Here is a 19,917-nt window from a genome sequence, read left to right as displayed (position 1 = left end):
AAATAATTTTGTTGAGTATATTTAGATGTTTCATAATTTTGGTAAATAGCCAGCATATCAGGGGATTTCCTAAAACAGATTCAGATTTGGCTGCTCCATACAAAGTGTTTAGCGGGACCAGACAACATAAAAAAGGACGAAAAATGTGGTCACACTACAATTTTGCACGAAATCAGCTTTGAGGGTTTAGTTTTAGTATTGAAGAACATCTGAATATAACGACATGGTGTTTCATCGACCGCTGCTTTCAGTTTTTGGCGCCAAACGTTTGAAATTGTTGCTCTGTGCGTTATCTATGATCCTTGTTCTCGTCCTAGTTAGCGTCTACAACTGGTCCACAGCCGTGCAACAAGATTCGAGCTGTTTAATACAGACGGAATTTCAATCCACAGCAAGAAGTCTACGCACGTCTCTAGGAGATGTATTGCTGACGGAACCTAAACCTACACCTGGAAGAAGTATTTTCTTTCTGGAGACGAGCTGTCCTCATAATCCCCATTCGCTGCAATTGACGGCACGCCAAGCTTGTGCCATTGAATCAGCCGCCTTGCATAATCCCAACTTGCAGGTGTTTGTGCTCTTCGCCAGTCCGCGCAATCATCCCCAGGACAACAGCAGTGGGATTAAGGAGCCTCTGATTGATGCCATCTTGAGCTATCCAAATGTGCAGCTTCGACAGCTGAACCTTATGCGCTATGCAGCAGATACTCCCATGGAGGATTGGTTCAATGGCGGACAACTCTTCCGTTCCAGGTAATATCCATGCCAACTTTCATTCCTATTCATCTTTATTAAACTGTTTTCAATCGAATTCGTTAGCTATATGATCGTTCACATATCGGATCTGCTTCGTTTAATCACATTGTATCGTTTTGGCGGCATTTACATGGATCTAGATGTCGTACTTCTGCGAAGCTTAGAGAATGTGCCTCTGAACTATGCAGGAGCTGAGTCGGATACCCATTTAGCCAATGGGGTCATAAGCCTAGCTCCCACTGCGTTTGGTCATGAATTTGCGGCGTCATGTCTACGTGACTTTCAACGAAATTTTGATGGCAGCGATTGGGGCAACAATGGACCTGGTGTGATAACACGTGTGGCGCAAAGGATATGTGATACGAAAAACATCACAATAATGATAAAGGATCAGAAGCGTTGCCTTGGCTTTCAGGTGTTCGATCGAAATGCATTTTATGCGGTGCCTTGGGTCAACTGGCGATACTTTTTTGAGCCAGAATTTCTGGAAGAAACTCTAGAGAAGACGAAGGATTCCTTTTTGATACATGTATGGAACAAGCACTCCTATCAACATCCTGTTAGGGTCGGCAGTGCCTATGGTAAAATTGCGGCACAGAATTGCCCCAAGTCGTATGCGGCAGCGGGAAAATATTTTTAGAGTAAAATCAAGATAGTTCATAGAAGACTAGACTACATCTATTATCTACCTCACGCCTGCAAGAGGCTTATTTAAACTCAACAACAATAGACTTAAAGCGAAAGCTAGATTTACATACGTATATATTTGTTAAAATATATATATTATTAAGTATATTATTTGTTAAATCATTTAAAATTATCAGCATATTTGATTTGTGTTACTTAAACTTATTTTTTTCATGTGTTTATGTGTGATTGAATAAAAAAAGATATAGGAAATCGGTATAGACCTCATTTACTTCAAGACTACCACAACTATTAAATTATTAAATACTAATTTGCAGAAATCTCGTTGAAAGTGCTAAGTTCAGCACCACATATGAATAGTGTGCAAGACATGAGTATGAAATTTTTTACAATGCAGAATAGAATAAAGTCATTATTTCTGCATTATTTACTAAAAAACTAGTTCTTCCTTTGGAGCAAATGAGCGACATATTTTTATAATTTTTAATTTAAAAACGATTTGATTGAGAATTTTAATTTGCGATATGTATAGCTTTAATTCAGTTCTATCTTATGAAGAAATTTATAATAAATATTTTTCACTTTGAGATAACATCATGCCCGTTAGTCTAACCCACTAAACAAACTAAACTAATTATGATAAGATTATTTTAAAATTAAATTAAAGACTGCAAATAATGGGGATATTCCTGAAACAGATTCAAATTTGGTTTCGTCGATCAGCTGTTCACAGCTTCTCCATATAAAATGCGTAGGGTGACCAGACAAATTAAAAAAAAAAAAATACCGAAAATATGGTTGCACTAAAAGTTTTACCAAAATCTGCTCCGGGGCATATTTCTTTTGATATTAATTTGTAAATATGTAAGACCGTTTATTTCGATAGCATAATTTGGGCATACTCGTTTTAATTTACATCTTGTTGTGACATTATTATGAAGAATGCTGAAAGTTTACTGCATTTCAAGATTTGATAATTAAATAACTATATATTTAATGCAGAATAATAACTATAGAAGTCCCAGATGACTGTGACTGAATGGAAGCTCTAGCACGAAAATACGGTAAAAGACGAATATAAAAAAGGAGCTGATAAAGTGTAAAATTGCATCTTAGCGTTGTAAACAAATAGTCTTATTCTAATTCGACTATTCTCCAAGCAAACTATTATTAAAAAGTTTATGAAAAACAGTTCTTACACATTTTATTTTTTGTGAATTTGTGTTTTCGCGCCTTTTTTTTAATTCTTTAAATCATAATATCATAATCAAATCAGTGTGGAAAAAAAGTCATTCCTGAAACGGATTCAGATTTGGATTTCAGGAATACCCCTATAAATAATGTTCGACGTCGGTGTATATCGATATAAAGCATGTTTCATAGAAATTATAGTATTTCACGGCTAGATCTCGCGGTCACACTGTTTTTCATAGGTCAGCACGGATGCTGATTTTTCCATCCAAGGCTTTTTTGGTTTTTATATCAAAATTAGTTGCTTTCAATATAGAAAAAATATCCCCCCGACAATTTGTAATTGGTTAAAGTCTGTGCACGTGCATTTGGCAAGTGAATATCGAGCCCTCTATTTGGCAATTTACGTATTATAAAAACGCATTCGTCACACCTTTGAACACTCTCACCAATACTTAAACAACTAAGTACATAATAGAAAGCAGACGGCGAATAAAGTGAACGTAAAAAGACGGCAATAGTCTTATTAGACAAATACCAAGTACTAATTCTAGTACTTATCGACGCTTCGATTTTCGGTTTGAAACGAAAACAACAAGCATTAACTTTTTGGAAATATTACGCAAGTATTATTTCTGTGTATATTTGTTGGTAATCATGGCTCAGTAAAGATGAATCCTCAACGAAACATAACCACGCAACGGACTCCGTGTGGAGACAAACGTCAACGCGAGACGCAATTTGCTGTCAATTCGCAGCATCAGCAACAACAAACAATTTCCCCTACTTTCACCTACCTTCCCCGCAACGAGAACTGCCTTCTTAGCGCAGCCAAAAATAACTACAATGGACAACAACAACAAGAAACAACAACAGCAACAGCGCACAAACAAATCATCTGCTGAAGCTCAACGCAAATCAAGTGGTGAGTATAAACAAAAACATACACATGTATATTGGATGTATTTAAATTATATAATCTCTTTTTAGATTTGCATGTCAACAAGACACGCAATTCCCGACGTCGTGAACAGCTTGCAACACCAAGGAACGAGCAGCAACAACGCAACGTCAAACAACCGCAGCAGCAGCAGCAACAACAACAACAGCAGCAGCCTGCCAAGCTTCGTGCCAATGTGGACAAACGTCCACGTGCCCGGGGTGGCAACGGTAACGGATCAGGCTATGGTCAAGGGTCTAGCTATGGCGATGGCGATGGCGATGGCTCTGCAGGCACAGATGCGGATTACTTTAATGGCAGCACCGGATTAGCAGCAATGGGCGCCGGCTACAAGCGTAGCGGTGATCTTGACTACGAACTGAACTCTGTGTATGTGCACGGCAGCAAGAAACAGAATTTGAATCATCTGTTGAACTTCCACTGTGTGCCACGGCACGAGTTGTCCTCCGACTGGCATGCCACTGGACATGGACATGGCGGACATGGTGTTGTGTCCCGTCGGCAGCCGCGTTACAACAAGGAGCAATTTCTTCAGGCCAACTTTCAGTTTGTCATTCGCAGCAGTGCCAAGGCGCAGGTGAATGGCTCGCCTGATACTCTGATTGATTGGAATTTGATTGAACAGATCAATATACATACAACGGAGGAGCCTCAATGTCCCATTTGCCTCTATCCACCGGTGGCAGCCAAGTTGACGCGTTGTGGCCACGCCTATTGTTGGCCATGTTTGTTGCATTACCTATCCTTGAGTGACAAGACCTGGCGCAAGTGTCCCATCTGCTATGATGCCATCCATGCCGCAGATCTCAAGAGCTGCACCATCGAACAGCAGCAGTCTATGAATATGGGAGATTCTATAAGCTTTCAGTTAATGCGTCGTCGCAAGGGTTCCATGTACATAGAGCGCTATGCAGAGGCAGAATTAGGAGGAGCTGCTTTAGAGCATGAGCGTTTCCCTCTGTTGAGTGCTCTGGATGATGCCAAGCGTTTCTCCAAGTTCTTGGTTGCCAGGCGTGTGGATGTTGCAGCCATTATCGATCGTGAGCGTCGCGAACTCTTGGCAGAGTCGGATATATCCTGTCCCGAGGATATTTTCATACAGCAGGCGCTGCTCACACTAAACGAACGATGCGACAAACTCGGCTTGGAGCCAGAAGAGCAACCCCAACAACAACAGCAGCTACCATTGCAATTGGTGGAAGAGGAGCAACAAGTCAAAATTCTTGATATTGATGAGAAACCTGACGATGCCTCGGTATCATCCTTGGGCGAGGCAAGCAGCTGCAGTAGCTCCTACAACAACAACCAGAACAACAACATCCACAACACCAACAAATATTATTACTTTTATCAATCGAATGATGGGCAAAACATTTATTTGCATCCCTTAAATGTTAAAATGCTACAGGCATGCTATGGCACATTGGATCTAGCCCCTGTATTGATCAAGGCGCCGATAATACAAAAGGACCATCACTCCATGGACGAGGAGCATCGTCGTAAATTCACCTGTTTGGGTCATTTGCCGCTCACCTGTCAGTTTGCCGTTGTCGAGGTCGAACTACAGCCTCCAATTATTGCTGGCAGCATTCTTAAGCTGTTTAAGGGTAAATTTATATAATTATACCCGTTACAAGGGTATATAATATAGATTAGCATCAACAACCAAGTCAATATAGCGTTGTCCGTCTGTAAATAACTGCAAAACTAAGAGCTAGCAACTCCAAGTTCGGTGAACAGTCGCGTATTGTCCTTACACTACATTACTTTTATATCAGTCATCCAACCGTATCAGATTCAGATAGGTTAAATATATTGGTAGTTATTGCTGTAATTTGTATACCCTTGGAGCTTAGATACAATTTGTTAAAATTTAGCAAGGTTTATATATGGCATTCTTTTTTTTTTTGTTTTCAAACTGTTACTAATGCTATTCAATCTTTGCAGATGATCTGCTGCATCGCAAAAAGGAACGCCAACGTCGCGAGCGTGAAGAACGTAAAAGAGAGAAACATATTAACGAGATCAATGATCGCCAGATGGGCAAACTGATTGCCAGTGCAGCCAACTTGAATCTAAGCTCGACTCATGAGTTTCCAACTGTAAGAACAAACCCAATAATCTGTAGTTCTATAGCTAATACTATCTTTTCTTTCTAGTGTGGTTTTGAAGAGGAATTGCCCGCACCGCGTGGCTCTATGCCCATCTCTATTGGTGAGGCAAGCTCTGTATGTTACTCCAGAGTGGCTGCCAGTCCAAAGCAGGAATTGTGGCCCAGCATTGGCAGCGTAGCCTCACCAGGCAACTCCTCTGGTCCGGAGTTTCAAATGGGAGCTTGGGGTCGCGCTGCTCCGCCGACACCGAAAGCTGCTCCTGTCGCCAATCGTCCCACTCTAGATGAGGAGAACGAGTTGCGTGCTGTCGGTCCTTGGGCACTGGGTGAATTATTTGTCGGCGCTTTGGGTCAACAGAAGCAGCAACGTGGTGGTGGCAAAGCAAACACCTCTGCAGTGGATGCCTCAGCCAGCAAGAAGCAAAAGAAAGCAAAGGGCAAGAAAATGGTTCCCCTTTTCGCTGTCGGCATGAATAGAGCTCCATAGATCATCCTGGATGACATTAACCATGGCATTAAACAAATACCGTAGTATACAACATTAAATATGAAAAATGGAAATTTTTGTTTAGAGCGATAAAGTCGCAGGATTACTATTATTTCAACGTTATTACAAATAACATAAATTTAAATCTTTTATTATTTTAATTATTTTACACTCATATGTAATTGCATAATTATATAACAAACAATATATAATCCAATAAAGGCAGAGAACATAGCTAAAAATTAGACGATTTTTAACAGTTTTAAAACATAATTTCGAAACTGAAAACTAATTTAAAAAAGTAATTCAAAATTGTTTTACAGGTCAGATAATGATTAAACGACATCATTTATCGGAAACGGTTCAGTATTGACAAAGTTAAAGGAGTTCCAAGTAATTGTAAAAATCTAGAGCGGAATTTGTGAAAAATATCAAACTAATGAAATATACAAGATTTAGATTAGGAATAATATTAGATTAATCATATTGACATTTCGCTTGTAAAAATTTCACAAAATTTCAAATACTAATAACTTTCGAAAAAATTATGATGCATAATTACTCTAAAGGTCGAAAATAATCCAAAAGACAATATTGATGAAAACCGGTTAAATTTTTACATAGAAAATTGCATGTTTGTACAATAGCTTAACAAGAAGAGAAAGAGAGAGGGAGAGAGAAAGTGTAATATTGTTTTTAAGGCTAGCCAAATTTAAAAGTGTTTGTCTTGAATTCTTTCAATTGCTGCGCCGTTCAACGAACTCTGTATCGAAGGCATCATCATTATCATTATCATTTTCATTGTCATCGTCATCGACATCATAGTCGTCTGGTAAGGATCCAGCCACCGAGCGAAAGCTGCGTTTCTTAATGCCATTTAGGGAGCTGCTGCTGCCACCGCTGTATTCTGTGGGCAGCTCCAGATATTCATCGGAGGAATCGTTGGCATCCGCGTCCAGGTCATCGCCATTTATCGAACCCGATGGGCTGCCAGGTGGACTCAGCGCTTGAATCAACTTGCCCTTGGACTCGTTCCACAAATGATTGAGACGCTCACGTCCGAAGAGCAGCAGAAATGTGTCAATAAATTCACGGGACTTTTCCTCCCACTTGGTAATAATGTCGCCCTTGACTTTGGTTAATTCACGCTTGCCACGCGACTTCAGTTCGTCCATTTTGTTTTGCAGGCGGAACTTCTTCTCGGATAGGAAAGAGACGTTCAATTCCTTGGCGGAATATCCACGTGCAAGATTGCGTCGCACATACAAATCATAATCCTTGACAATTCGAGCTACAATGTCCGAGGTGGAGACGCCCTCAGTGCGCTCAGTGGCCACAAACATGCCGCGTGCCTTCAACGGAGCATAGATGTCATCCTGACCACCGTGACCATAGGGAATGTCATCGTGAGCCACAAAATCAATTTTATTATTTTCTAAAAATTCATCCGATAGCGTCCAAGGGGCATTTTGGACTACCTTAAGAGAGGAGGGTAAATGCCAATTTATTTTGGTGTTTTTAGAAAGATGAAGGGTTCATCCTTACCTCATCTACGTAGCGACAATGGCGTACACCTTCGTAGCGTTCAAATCCATTCATGACAGTGCGTCCCTTCATGCGATGCGTGAGTTCATCATTGCACACGCCCACAATTAGATACACATTGGGGAATATATTTTTGGCCTGCATTAGTTGCCTGGCATGGCCCTGATGGAACAGATCATAGATGCCATCCGCGTAGACGCGCACCCGGCGATTCGTTTGCCCGGAACGTGCCATTTGATACGTAATCCGTTTTGTATAATCGCAACGTTCGCGCTCCAAAATTGCCTCCTCATCGCAGGAGAAGGGCGCCGGCTTGCAAATTGTCTAAAAAATAAGAGAAAATAAAATATAGATAATTTTTTTTATATTTTTATATATTCCTAATCCCTTACAAACTCCTTGAAATCCATGTGCAGCGGCAACATTTTGTATTCAAACATTTGTGAGGTTGGCGGTGAATCGTCCGGCTCCGACATCTTTTAAAAAACTTATAGCAAATATATAGGAATTAATTTCTAGTTATATCACAGTGGGAATATCTGCTTGAATTGCTATCAACTGTATAACTGAGCTCCTGGCATGGAACTGCTGACAGTTTGACATCAAATGCTGGGCTAACTGAGACTGAGAATAAGACTGATAACTACGAGAATTTCTGTCGAGGATTGGGTCCGATTCAATTGCGCAGTCATCTTTCAATTAATTGGCGGCAACTGGCTGCAAATCAATACAATTGACCACAATAAAGCTCGGCTGACTAGACGCTCTCTTCCTCTTGCCACTACAAATTTCAATTGCCACAAATTAAGCAAGATTATAATAGAATATACTCGTGCTCTTCTATATAAATAGGAAGAAATAGTCGCACGACTTGGCACGAGGCGATATCATACGATATAAACTGAAAAAAGTAAAAATGCTATATTCAAGTTCCCGATTAAGAGATACCCTCTACTCCATTCAAACATATAACATCTATATCTATCTATATCTATCTATCTATCCATCTATCTATATCTATCAGTTTTAATCTTCAACTAAATAAAATGTACCAATTGATTAAAAACTTAAAACAGCCATAGCTCGAACTATATCTAACCGGTCTGAATGCGATTAAGAGTTGACTGATAATAATATTTACCATTAAAAAAACATCCCATCTTAAAAACTGTGGATGCACTTTTTCATCGGTCAAGAATATAGAAATTGTGTTATGTTATGTTATGTTTGTTGTGTTATGTTATTATGTTTTTCTACTTCATTAATTCCCTTAAGGGCCTAAAATAGTTAAAAAAAAAAAAAAAAAAGTAGTAAGTTTTAAGCTCCAACTGACAAAAATTACGAGATTAAGTGGGATGGGAAATTATAATAAATGGATATATTTTTTGTTAAAAAATGTCGTTCCATCTTAAAAGCTGTGGTTGTGGTGACTTTTTTGTAATCAATAATATAGAAATTATTTTAACAAAATGTAAAATTTCCACATTTTATTTGGAAAAAGTAAGATACCTGTTTTGGATTATATATTTTTGTTTTTATTTTTATTACAGTCGCTTAGTAATTCTAGAAAAAAGTTAATAATAAATGGAAGTAATTCGATACAATTACTATTTTTAAAAATAAAACACAAATATGTGTCTTTTTTAATTCTTAGTCGTCTTCTGTCTGTTACATACATTGCAACAAATACTATATACCCTCGTACTTAACAAGTAACGGGTATAAAAATCTGAGAGCCGAGCTCGATCAGTTAATGTCGAACTGTGAGAGAAACTGAGGCCAATTAAAGCCTCAATCGTAGCAACAATACAAATTGATTTCCAAAAGTTTCGATATAGACTTAAATTTAATCAATTTCATGTAACTGCAACGTCTAGAAATACCCTAATAATATAACAATATATTACTAAAACCATTAATTGGTCGCTAAGCAAATGCACATAAATGTTTGGCTATTTAAAATTTAATAGCTCATTTTAAACAACACACTTTTAAATGTTGAAAACCATAAATTTTAATAAGCCAGGCATGTGACATAGAAATATATATATTTAAAATGTATATGTATAGATAGAATTAATTTTACACTTGAATGCCAAACACCTTGAACAACCGTTCGTATAACAGAAAATAATAACAGGTAAATTATATGGTAATTAAGCCAGTTTCAGTGGCTCTGTCAAAAACTTTTATGTATTAAAACAATTTAAATAATTTTTTATTTATTGGTATAGCAGGGTTTTAACCGAGATTTGATTTTAAGATCGCAGCTGAATCTTTAAATATAAAAAATATTCAGTCAGATAGTTCGTGTCTCAAATTAATGTCCCAAACAATTATTAAAACTTTCATATGTGTATAAATAAACTGATTAAAAATCAAAAACTTAAGTTAGTTCTCATTTTGAAATAAAAATCTAAAATAGAAGTTTAAAAAACATCAAAATAAAGTCTAGACGGATTAAATCTACTTATACCTTTATACTAATCAATTAAGTATGACTTTATAAGTATCGTTGCTATTATAATTACTTTTGGCAACAGCCCAAAAATTAAACGAACAAAACCCCCTTTTTTGGATGTAAATGCCAAAAACGACTGTCGAAATTTTTACTTTATCTAAAAGCTAATAAATATATATAATATAATATATCTATATTTCATTCATACACAGTCTTAGATGTAAGCCAGTAGTTTTAGAGCTATCTATTTTTGAATTAAGAAAATCATGATTGTTGGCTTTGCTATTTTTACTTTAAAATTCAAGGAAAACTCTTAATAAAATTCGTTTCTATTTTATTTACATAGCTGTATTCATTACGCGTTGTTTAAGATATGATTCATAAAAATCTATGGCGATTTTTTCCGATTTTTATGACTTTCTAGTGGAGCAGCATGACCTATAGTATGACATTTTTTTGTGTTTTTAGAGATACCTTAACCAATCTCACATAATATCAATTTGTTGTTGTTTCTTAAGATATATCCTCTAATCTCGCAGGTTGAGTATCTAGTAATGTGTTATGTATCCCTACCAAATTTGGTTCAAATCGGTTCACTATTCAATATAGTCGCCATAGAAACGATCGGTCGAAAATCCATCTTTAGTATGAAAAACTTTATTATTACTTTATTATAGGAACTATCGATAAGAACGGTCAATAGGCTTCTTTAAGTATGAACAACTTTTTTATTTTTTTAAGTTGCCTGTACCAAACTTACAAATAGTGAATCTCGTATCGTCCTATAGATTTTCATTAATCATATCTTAAACGACGAGTAATTAATACAGCTATGTAAATAAATAGTAACGAAAATTTAATTATTTTTTTTAAGTTCTCCTTGAGTTTTAAAGTAAAAATTCAAATTAAAATAATTAACTAAGACTGTTTATGAATGAAATATAGATATATTCATTAGCTTTTAGATAAATTAAAGCTTTTGAAAATTGGTTTTGGCATTTACAAGTAATGATGACAAAATAGAGCGCACCTGTAAAAATGTAAGAAAAAACAAGATTTAAAAAAAAAACAAGATTTAAAAAAAAAAACAAGATTTTTAAAAAAAATCTAAAAAAAATTGTTTTTTCTCATTTGTGGACTCAAATCTATCCAAAAAGAAAAAGTGGGTTTCGTTCGTTTAATAGCCAAAAAGCTAAAATTTGTTGCCTAGTGTAATTATTATAATCAGTTGTGTGTTATAAAACACCAAGAGTATTATATGTATCATCAAGTAACTTGGTGACTTAATTTACTTGCTTTCAGTCTCTAGAAATGATTTCATCTAATGGATTCAATAATAACAATACCTAAATATAATTTTAGATCTCTCATCGTGTGCTGATTTTACAGCTTGGCAAATTGCAACAACGCAGTTGCTCTGAAAATACTTGTATATATATTCCAGCCAAATTGTGCAATGGTCACGGCAGTTTTCCTGATTTTCCGTAACTCAACCAACCAAATATATATTTAAGAAAGGGTTATACTCATTTTTGCATTCAACTTTATTTTTCAAAAAATATTCAACAAAGCTTTTTGCAAACCGTACTTTGCAACTATGTTTATTTTTCATTTTCTAGATTTATTTTCTGTTTGTTACGAATGTGTGTATTTTTTGTATCTATGTATTTATTTATTTATGTTTTATGTATTTATGTTGTTGTTTTTTAACTTATCGTTAAAGGTGTTACGCGAAATAATTTAATATAAATATATCTATATATTTTTTGCTCCTTTTCTTTCATGCACAAATCTTTAAGGCTTAATACAAAAAATGAGTCTTCTATGTTGGGTTTCTTCATGCTTACTTCCGTGAATGATTTGCGGCTCATTTGGCTAAACAATTTGCTACTCTCGACTCAAAGTTATGGGGCGGGGCTGGAGGCGGGCGTGGACGAAGACGAGGAGCGAGTGCAAGTGAAACTAAATCTAGCAGATTACAAATACCATTTAGAGCTATAGAATATTGCATATGTTGCGGGTCGATCCCGTGTGTGCCACAATTTCCTTTTGCACCAAACAACAATTTAATAAATATACAATAGCTTAAAGACAGACAGAGAGAGAGAGAGAAAAAATTGAAATATAGTTTAGGCTAGCCAAATCTAAAAGTTTCTTCTTGAATCTTTTCAATTACTCCGTATCGAAGGCAACATCATCATTATCATCATCATCGTCATTTGGAAAGGATCCAGAGGCCGAATGTTTTAGATAGCTGCGTCGGGCCAGCGACAATCGTTTCTTTTTTCCATTTAAAGAACTGCTGCTGCCACCGCTGTATTCTGTGGGCAGCTCCAGATATTCATCGGAGGAATCGTTGGCATCCGCGTCCAGGTCATCGCCATTTATCGAACCCGATGGGCTGCCAGGTGGACTCAGCGCTTGAATCAACTTGCCCTTGGACTCGTTCCACAAATGATTGAGACGCTCACGTCCGAAGAGCAGCAGAAATGTGTCAATAAATTCACGGGACTTTTCCTCCCACTTGGTAATAATGTCGCCCTTGACTTTGGTTAATTCACGCTTGCCACGCGACTTCAGTTCGTCCATTTTGTTTTGCAGGCGGAACTTCTTCTCGGATAGGAAAGAGACGTTCAAATCCTTGGCGGAGTATCCACGTGCGAGATTGCGACGCACATACAAATCATAATCCTTTACAATTCGAGCCACAATGTCAGAGGTAGAGACGCCCTCAGTGCGCTCTGTGGCCACAAACATGCCGCGTGCCTTTAGGGGACCGTAGATATCATCGAGACCATCGTGTACGTAGGGAATGTCATCGTGAGCCACAAAGTCAATTTTATTTTCCGCTATAAACTCATCCGATAGCGTCCAAGGGGCATTCTGGACAATCTAAAGAAAGAAGGGTCAACGCCAATTAATTTTAGGGTTATTAGGAGGTTGAAGTGTTTATCCTTACCTCATCTACGTAGCGACAGTGGCGTACACCTTCGTAGCGTTCAAATCCATTCATGACAGTGCGTCCCTTCATGCGATGCGTGAGTTCATCATTGCACACGCCCACAATTAGATACACATTGGGGAATATATTCTTGGCCTGCATTAGTTGCCTGGCATGGCCCTGATGGAACAGATCATAGATGCCATCCGCGTAGACGCGCACCCGGCGATTCGTTTGCCCAGAACGTGCCATTTGATACGTAATCCGTTTTGTATAATCGCAACGTTCGCGCTCCAAAATTGCCTCCTCATCGCCGGAGAAAGGCGCCGGCTTGCAAATTGTCTATAAAATTTAAAAAAATTCTAGATTAAATTATGTAAAATGTTTTACTTTGTTAAAAGTGATGGAAAATAAAAAAAAAATTGCATTTGAGTACTTAGTTTAACAACATATACATTAAATGTATAAAAATAAATCAATATGTGTAAGTATTTCAGCTTCATAGCTCTTACCATATGGGCTCTCTTTGCAGATATTCAGTCAGTTAGGGCAAAGAGTAAGAATCAAAAAAACGACATTGTTCGAAATTAATTTCTAGTTATTTAAATATGCATAATAGTGCCAAATTCATTCATATTCAAAATATTAATATATGTGATTTAAAAATGTTGATTTATATATAAAATAAATGAAATAAATTTAAAAAAAACGCAGGAAATAAAACCGTAATTAAACCGGAACCAATTGAAATTAGTAACTGTAACTGAAACGCTAACTAAAACATATTTTTTTATTATTATATCAAATCAGTGAAATTATTCAAATCAAAATACCCGATTAGTAACCGATTCACGTATAACGGTTAGTTTCGGTGCAATCAAACATTAAATGCAACCATGTTTTTAAGGTGAGTGTAATTAACGTTTTTTAAACAAATTTTAATTTTAAACTTAAATATTGATCTAATTAAATTTTTATATTATGAAATTCATATTATTTGCTTTTATATTAACTTTTTTAAAATATTTCTATTGCTATTTTTAAGAACCGAAATTATCTCGGTATTTCGAGCATACTCGACTGTCAGAGACCCCGTACTTACTATAGAAAAAGCTAAACCTGGTAAAAATTAAAAAGTATTTAGATTACTCAACTGTGGGATACCCAGAGCTCAGACATTTAGATACTTATAAGCTGATTTTAAGCTAAATTGCTCAAGACCTATAGGATCAACTTGAATACATATTCTATCAGTTTGGATATCTCCAAAAACAAAAAGTATTTCATAATAAAACATGATTTTTGATTGATCGGTCCTACGGAAGCTATATAAAATAGTAGTACTTAAAAAAAAAAAAATGTTGTTTATCTGCCTTCAATTTAGAGGAGCCCACATACCGAGTTTGGTGTGTGTAGCTCTTATAGTCTCTGAGATCTAGGTGTTCATACAGACGTCAGGACAGACGGACATGGCTATATCGACTGCTGATCAAGAATATATACTTTAAAAAGTCTGCCACGCCTCCTTCTGCCTGTTACGAACTTTTTATAGATGTTACGCACTTAATAGACCCCTGTAGTTTTTTAAGTACGGGGTCTAATTACTGCTAGATACAGGAATAAGCTAAATCGGCAGCAGTGGTTATATCAGAGTTGGAATATATGCTGATAATTTCACGTCTGCTGATGTCATTAAAAATGAACAAATTCAAATTGCAACAACGCAGTTGACTCCGAAGTTACATGAACACATACATACATACATACATACATATGTGTATTCCAGAACAAATTTAATACATTTCTCTGCCCCTTTTTTTCTGTATCACTGATGATGCAATTTCCTATGACCTTGACAAAGACATTTTAGGATTTGAAACTTACCGCCAAATCGGCAGTTCCGCTGCTGATATTCGATTGGCGATTGGATAACGCCGCCAGTTCAGCGGGCGTGTGAGGACGCGGTGGCGGTAGAACATATTGACGCTTGATTCCATTTGCAGATGCATTTGGAGATGCAGTTGCCGTTCCAGGGCTTCCATTGAGATAGTCGACAGCTGCTGTGGAGGCGGCAGAGGGCAGGGTGTCATCGGGTGAGGTCGCTTCACCGCCATCATCGACATCAGCATCGCTTTGTGAGATTGTGCGCGTGCAGTCGCGCAATGTGATTGCTGTCTGTGACTCGGCAATGTCCACACTGTCCACAATGTCCACAACTACCGAATCCGCTTTGAGCTCTCGTTCCGGACTGCTTGCTGCCCTCGAAGCTTTCGTTGCTGACGTTGATCGTATCGTCGTCGTTGTTGTTGTCGTTATTGGTGTCGTTTGACTTTTGGCTTCCATGGCGGGCATGACAATCGCAGTCTCGTAGCTGCGTTTACGTGTGCTCAGCGTCGATGTGACTACAACGGCGGCAGCGGCAGCGGCGGTGGCAGCAGCAGCGGCAGCGACTGTGGCAGCTGAGCCCGCGTTAATTGTGTTGTTGGTGTTGTTGGTGGCGATTACCGATGAAGTTGCCATCGCAGCGAATCTTTCTTTTGACAGTCAGTTTTCCAGATTTTCTCTCCTTAACACTTTGGGAACTCAAATGCAACTAAGTAACACTGAGTTGCTACTGTTGATATTATTCGTTTTGCAGCTGTAATTAAATGTAAACAAAACATATGTTAAAAATTTGTAATTTGTAAAAACACATTTGTGTAATTGCTCCTCCTTCTTTTACATATTTTGAGCCAAGGCGAATTTATGATAGGTGACGTCGCCAAAACACAGTTGCTCTCTGAGAACCGCGAGAGAACTTTTGAATGTTTAACTGCCTTAGCTGCCAACAAAGACGTCACCTTATATTAATGCATCTTGTTTTAATCTGCTTGGACACGTGACATTTCAATTAATTCTTTGCCGGATGCCATGGATAAAACAATTTACTTGAAATGCCATTCGTCTCGATTTGCCACGCGTTTCGATACGAAAAATTCTTTAGAAAAACTGCAACAGATAAATAAATCAGTTTAAAAACAACCGCAAAACAACAGCAATACATTTTTGGCACGTACTCGTAGTAAAGCAATAAACGAGAGACAAAAAGTAAGCAACACTCTCTCAATTGTCAAGTGAGCGGGAGTAAGAAAAAGAGAGCACGATCAGTTGACAAGTGCATTGGTAGAAAGTAAAATGTGAAACAAACACTTGAGTAAACACTGTTATAAAATGTTATCGATGACGGTTAAAAGTATTTAAATACCATTTACTTTGTCACACTCATACGCATGCATCAATTAACGAACGCACGTGAACAAGCAAGTTAAAGAGCATAAGCAAATAGTTTATCATCCTCTCTGAGGCTCTCGCTCACAGAGAGCAATCAGCTGTTGAATGCGTGTTTTTCATAGGAAATCTTTAAAATTAGCAGGTTCTCTTAAATGTAGTTGCTCATAAGATATTTCTATGGCATTGAGTTGCGTTGTTACGTCAAAAGTACTTTTTTCTATTTGTTTGTTCTACGTGAACAGAGCGTAGGCGATTTTATCACAACAGTGATAAGAGTAAAAAAAAAACCAGCCCAGAGACCAACAAATATTTGTTGCGGGTGTTCAACTCAAGGCTGTTTCCGCTGGTGGCATTTGCCGTCTGCTCTAATAATGCTCTCATGCTTTTCAGCTGACTCATATATAACATATGGAAACCGGATTGAGACTTGCGAATTCTCACGTTCAAGTTCAAGCTACTTTTACACAGAACTGGATTTTAAAGCACTGATGTAATCGTTATTTTTGCGTCTGCCATAGAAGAAATTGTGAAATTGAGCCACAAAAACTAATAATAAGTATGTTAATCAAGTTGCTAGGCAGAAAAAATATGCCGCGTTTGCGAAATCTGCGGGAAACTTTTGTCATTTGACAGCAGCAATGACGTCACAATCCAACGTCAACGTCAACGCGATCGTACGATCACACACACATACTCGCATACCCTGCCAGTGTATGCACACAGCATGTGAGTCAAAACGTAAACAAAGTGGGAGAAAGAGAAAATGACAAGAGTGCGTGGTAAATGGAAACGAATTAAACGAGAAAGTGCATTTGAGAATTGACAGATGTCGGGCTTAGAAATGATTAGATAGGCAGGCATATCGATATCGATACTTGCTACCTGTTGCGGCAACAGTGTTGCCTTATCTTTTCAAGCATGTTTCCGCTGCACTATGGACGCCAGTTAATGAGTTCCCTAATAACTATATATGTAGATAAAATACAATTACTGAGCTTAGCAGGAATATATTGATTTAGACACGAGCCTGCTGATAACTACGAATTGCCAGTGATAACAGCGCAAACGGATCTATTTACTGTCAAAGTCTGGGCCATTCAGAGATTCAGCAAAATCCAAAGTTCACAATCGTCATCGGAAACTTCTCTAAGCCGAGTCGTGATTCGGGGTTAATGTACGTGACTCGCGTTTCACTGCCAAAAACAAAAATTCTTTAGAGTCAAGTGGGAAAGGCCAAGCACCAAAAAATCGTAAAATGAATGTTGCTTTGTTGGTTGTTACGTTTTCTTTAAGTTTTGGTTTTTCACTTTTGTCTTGTCATTCGCCGCTGTGGCAAAGTACAGTTTGTCACGTTAAATTCACGTTAACAGGGGTTAGGAGTGTTGTTTTTCCCATTGATAAGCTGTTGCTACTGCTGCTGCTCTTTCTCTATATATAACTCAATGATACTATTATATACTATGCATATACACGTATGCATTGATAACCCCACAGCTGATCTCATTATTATCATCATTGTCGAAATACCAAAAATAAATATGCTGAAATTTTCACATATTTACAAAGTGTACATACAACAAAATTAATTAACTCTATAAATATAGTTGTTGTTTCTTGTAGATTACGTGACAGTTGTAAACAATTTAAAGGTAACTTAATCAAATCACGTGCCCATTGCATAAATGGTAAGATAAACAATAATTGGAGCTATCGATCGATTAAGTTAATGTGTTTATTAGACACCTGCTAGAAACATGGCTAAGATAAGGGAAGTTAATCTTTCTTTTTCATTGCTCCAAATTCGCAGCATATTTCATTTCGTTTCATACACATACACTCACGTACAAACAAACAAAAAAATCACCCACACATGACTCTGTTGCCGATAAAAAGTTTCATTGAGTAACAGAAAACAGCTGACTAACTGTGCGTAGACTTCACATGCGTACGCCACGATCAAACTGGCTCTCTCTCTCTCCCACGCCAAACACCCGCTCTCTCACACTTGCTCTCTCTGAGAGTGCACATTCATAGTTTTGAGTCCAGAGTCGAAATTAAGCAAACGGTAAAAACGCTAGAGTGGCCGCTTGGGAAAGTGGAGCATGAAGCGCAGCTGACAGTAGTAAAAGAAGCAGCGACTGCGACAGCGGCAGCGACGTCAGCGTAGCATGAGTAATGCACATTGCTTAGGTTATTATTAAATGTACCTTTGTATTTTTATTTTTTTCACAATGCCAACCAACCAACCAACAATGATGAATGCCAACTTTAAAATCGTACGATCAGAGCGCAAAGTTCGTTAGCAGAGCTGCCACATTATTGGGCAAAATTATAGAGAGAGAGGTGAGAGAGAGAGAGCGTTCAGAACCAGCGCCAACATCGCATGTTGCAAGTTTCTGTACATACCACAAAAATGCAGCCATAACAAACATAATGAAAGTCACACGATGTCTAAGGCATATTTAACATGAATGACGTGGCCGCCTGCGGCTGTGAAGAATGTTGGGGAGGTGGGGAGGGAGACAGGTGAAGAAATCGCCGGCTATAGAGCAAATCAATAACATAGCAGCTGTTGTGTGAATATGCATTTAATATGTGGCCAAGGCGGCGGGATTATGTAAACATTAGAGCCTTGGCAGCTAGATCTGCCCATTAAGACGCATTAAGCAATAACGAAATCCAAATTAATCAAACGCTGCGCAAATGTGTGCCGCCTGATTGCGAGAGCGAAAGAGAGAGAGAGAGAGAGAGAGGGAATTGTGCTCACGTCACGGGCAAACGGGCAACGGGGCGCCAACGTCATCGCCAGCGTCAGATATTATGACAGGGAGCAGCGACGTTTGTTAATATGTATATTTATTTTGTGAATATATTTTTGGTCTGACCCAATCACAACAACAACTAAATATGTATACACCATCTATCTAATGAAAATTGAGGACAAACTTACTTTCAACTTTTTCTTAAAATTTAGCTTCAATTTTGTTTTCGGCTAAAAATCGATGAGTGCTCGTCGTGGCTCCGTTAATAATTGTATTTTTCACGCGAAATGACGCACCACAAAATTATATTGGTTTTGTTTGCACTGTGCCTGAGTCGCGTATGCTAGCGTTCGTCGCTGCTTCACTTGGTTATATTGTTTTTGCTGCTATAATTGCAGCAATTGGTTTAAACTAATGTTGTGTCCGCGTCTGTCCGTTGCTGCGAAACGAGTGAAATTCGCGCTTACTACCACTGTTGTTTGGTGTTGCCACACTGTTGATGAATCACGAATCACTCAACTATCGGACTGCCTATCGATATGTCATTTGGCGCGTACTTACTTGCTGCGTTTTATATTTGACCGATAGTTCGATAATAAAACGCGATTCCAATTTATGGGAATTGCCGCATTTATTAACAAATTGCAAGTGGAAACAACTTTTTTAATGTCTTTTGTATATATTTATTGACATTCAATAACTTGGTAAATGTTCTTTTTTTTTTTTGTTTTTTGGCTAAAGAAAATATAAAAAATAAAGCTTAATTAACATAAACACCATTT

General features: G+C 37.7%; 4 protein-coding genes across 4 annotated transcripts; 2 read left to right on the top strand and 2 right to left on the bottom strand.

The window, feature by feature from the left end:
• The first annotated feature begins 26 nt into the window (after nucleotides 1-26).
• On the top strand, nucleotides 27-1,590 carry LOC117787553 (lactosylceramide 4-alpha-galactosyltransferase-like). The gene is made up of 2 exons (XM_034626100.1): nucleotides 27-753; nucleotides 820-1,590. Exons 1-2 carry the CDS (start codon nucleotides 224-226, stop codon nucleotides 1,394-1,396), a joined length of 1,107 nt encoding a protein of 368 aa, XP_034481991.1. The 5' UTR covers nucleotides 27-223; the 3' UTR covers nucleotides 1,397-1,590.
• Nucleotides 1,591-2,800: 1,210 nt separating this feature from the next.
• LOC117788760 (RING finger protein 10) lies at nucleotides 2,801-6,392 on the top strand. Its single transcript, XM_034627623.1, has 4 exons — nucleotides 2,801-3,520; nucleotides 3,586-5,163; nucleotides 5,504-5,658; nucleotides 5,716-6,392. Exons 1-4 carry the CDS (start codon nucleotides 3,442-3,444, stop codon nucleotides 6,154-6,156), a joined length of 2,253 nt encoding a protein of 750 aa, XP_034483514.1. The 5' UTR covers nucleotides 2,801-3,441; the 3' UTR covers nucleotides 6,157-6,392.
• A 356-nt stretch (nucleotides 6,393-6,748) lies between these two features.
• LOC117788762 (choline-phosphate cytidylyltransferase A-like) lies at nucleotides 6,749-8,192 on the bottom strand. Its single transcript, XM_034627625.1, has 3 exons — nucleotides 8,094-8,192; nucleotides 7,702-8,025; nucleotides 6,749-7,634 (listed from the first exon to the last, which is right to left on the bottom strand). The coding sequence occupies exons 1-3, from the start codon at nucleotides 8,175-8,177 to the stop codon at nucleotides 6,894-6,896; spliced, it is 1,149 nt and encodes a 382-aa protein (XP_034483516.1). The 5' UTR covers nucleotides 8,178-8,192; the 3' UTR covers nucleotides 6,749-6,893.
• Nucleotides 8,193-12,008: 3,816 nt separating this feature from the next.
• On the bottom strand, nucleotides 12,009-19,607 carry LOC117788761 (choline-phosphate cytidylyltransferase A). Its single transcript, XM_034627624.1, has 4 exons — nucleotides 19,324-19,607; nucleotides 14,988-15,741; nucleotides 13,122-13,445; nucleotides 12,009-13,054 (listed from the first exon to the last, which is right to left on the bottom strand). The coding sequence occupies exons 2-4, from the start codon at nucleotides 15,621-15,623 to the stop codon at nucleotides 12,335-12,337; spliced, it is 1,680 nt and encodes a 559-aa protein (XP_034483515.1). The 5' UTR covers nucleotides 15,624-15,741; nucleotides 19,324-19,607; the 3' UTR covers nucleotides 12,009-12,334.
• Nucleotides 19,608-19,917: the final 310 nt, after the last annotated feature.

This window comes from Drosophila innubila, assembly GCF_004354385.1.
Source record: "Drosophila innubila isolate TH190305 chromosome 3L unlocalized genomic scaffold, UK_Dinn_1.0 0_D_3L, whole genome shotgun sequence".
Lineage (NCBI taxonomy): Eukaryota > Metazoa > Arthropoda > Insecta > Diptera > Drosophilidae > Drosophila > Drosophila innubila.
This window is presented reverse-complemented; position numbering and strand designations above follow the sequence as displayed.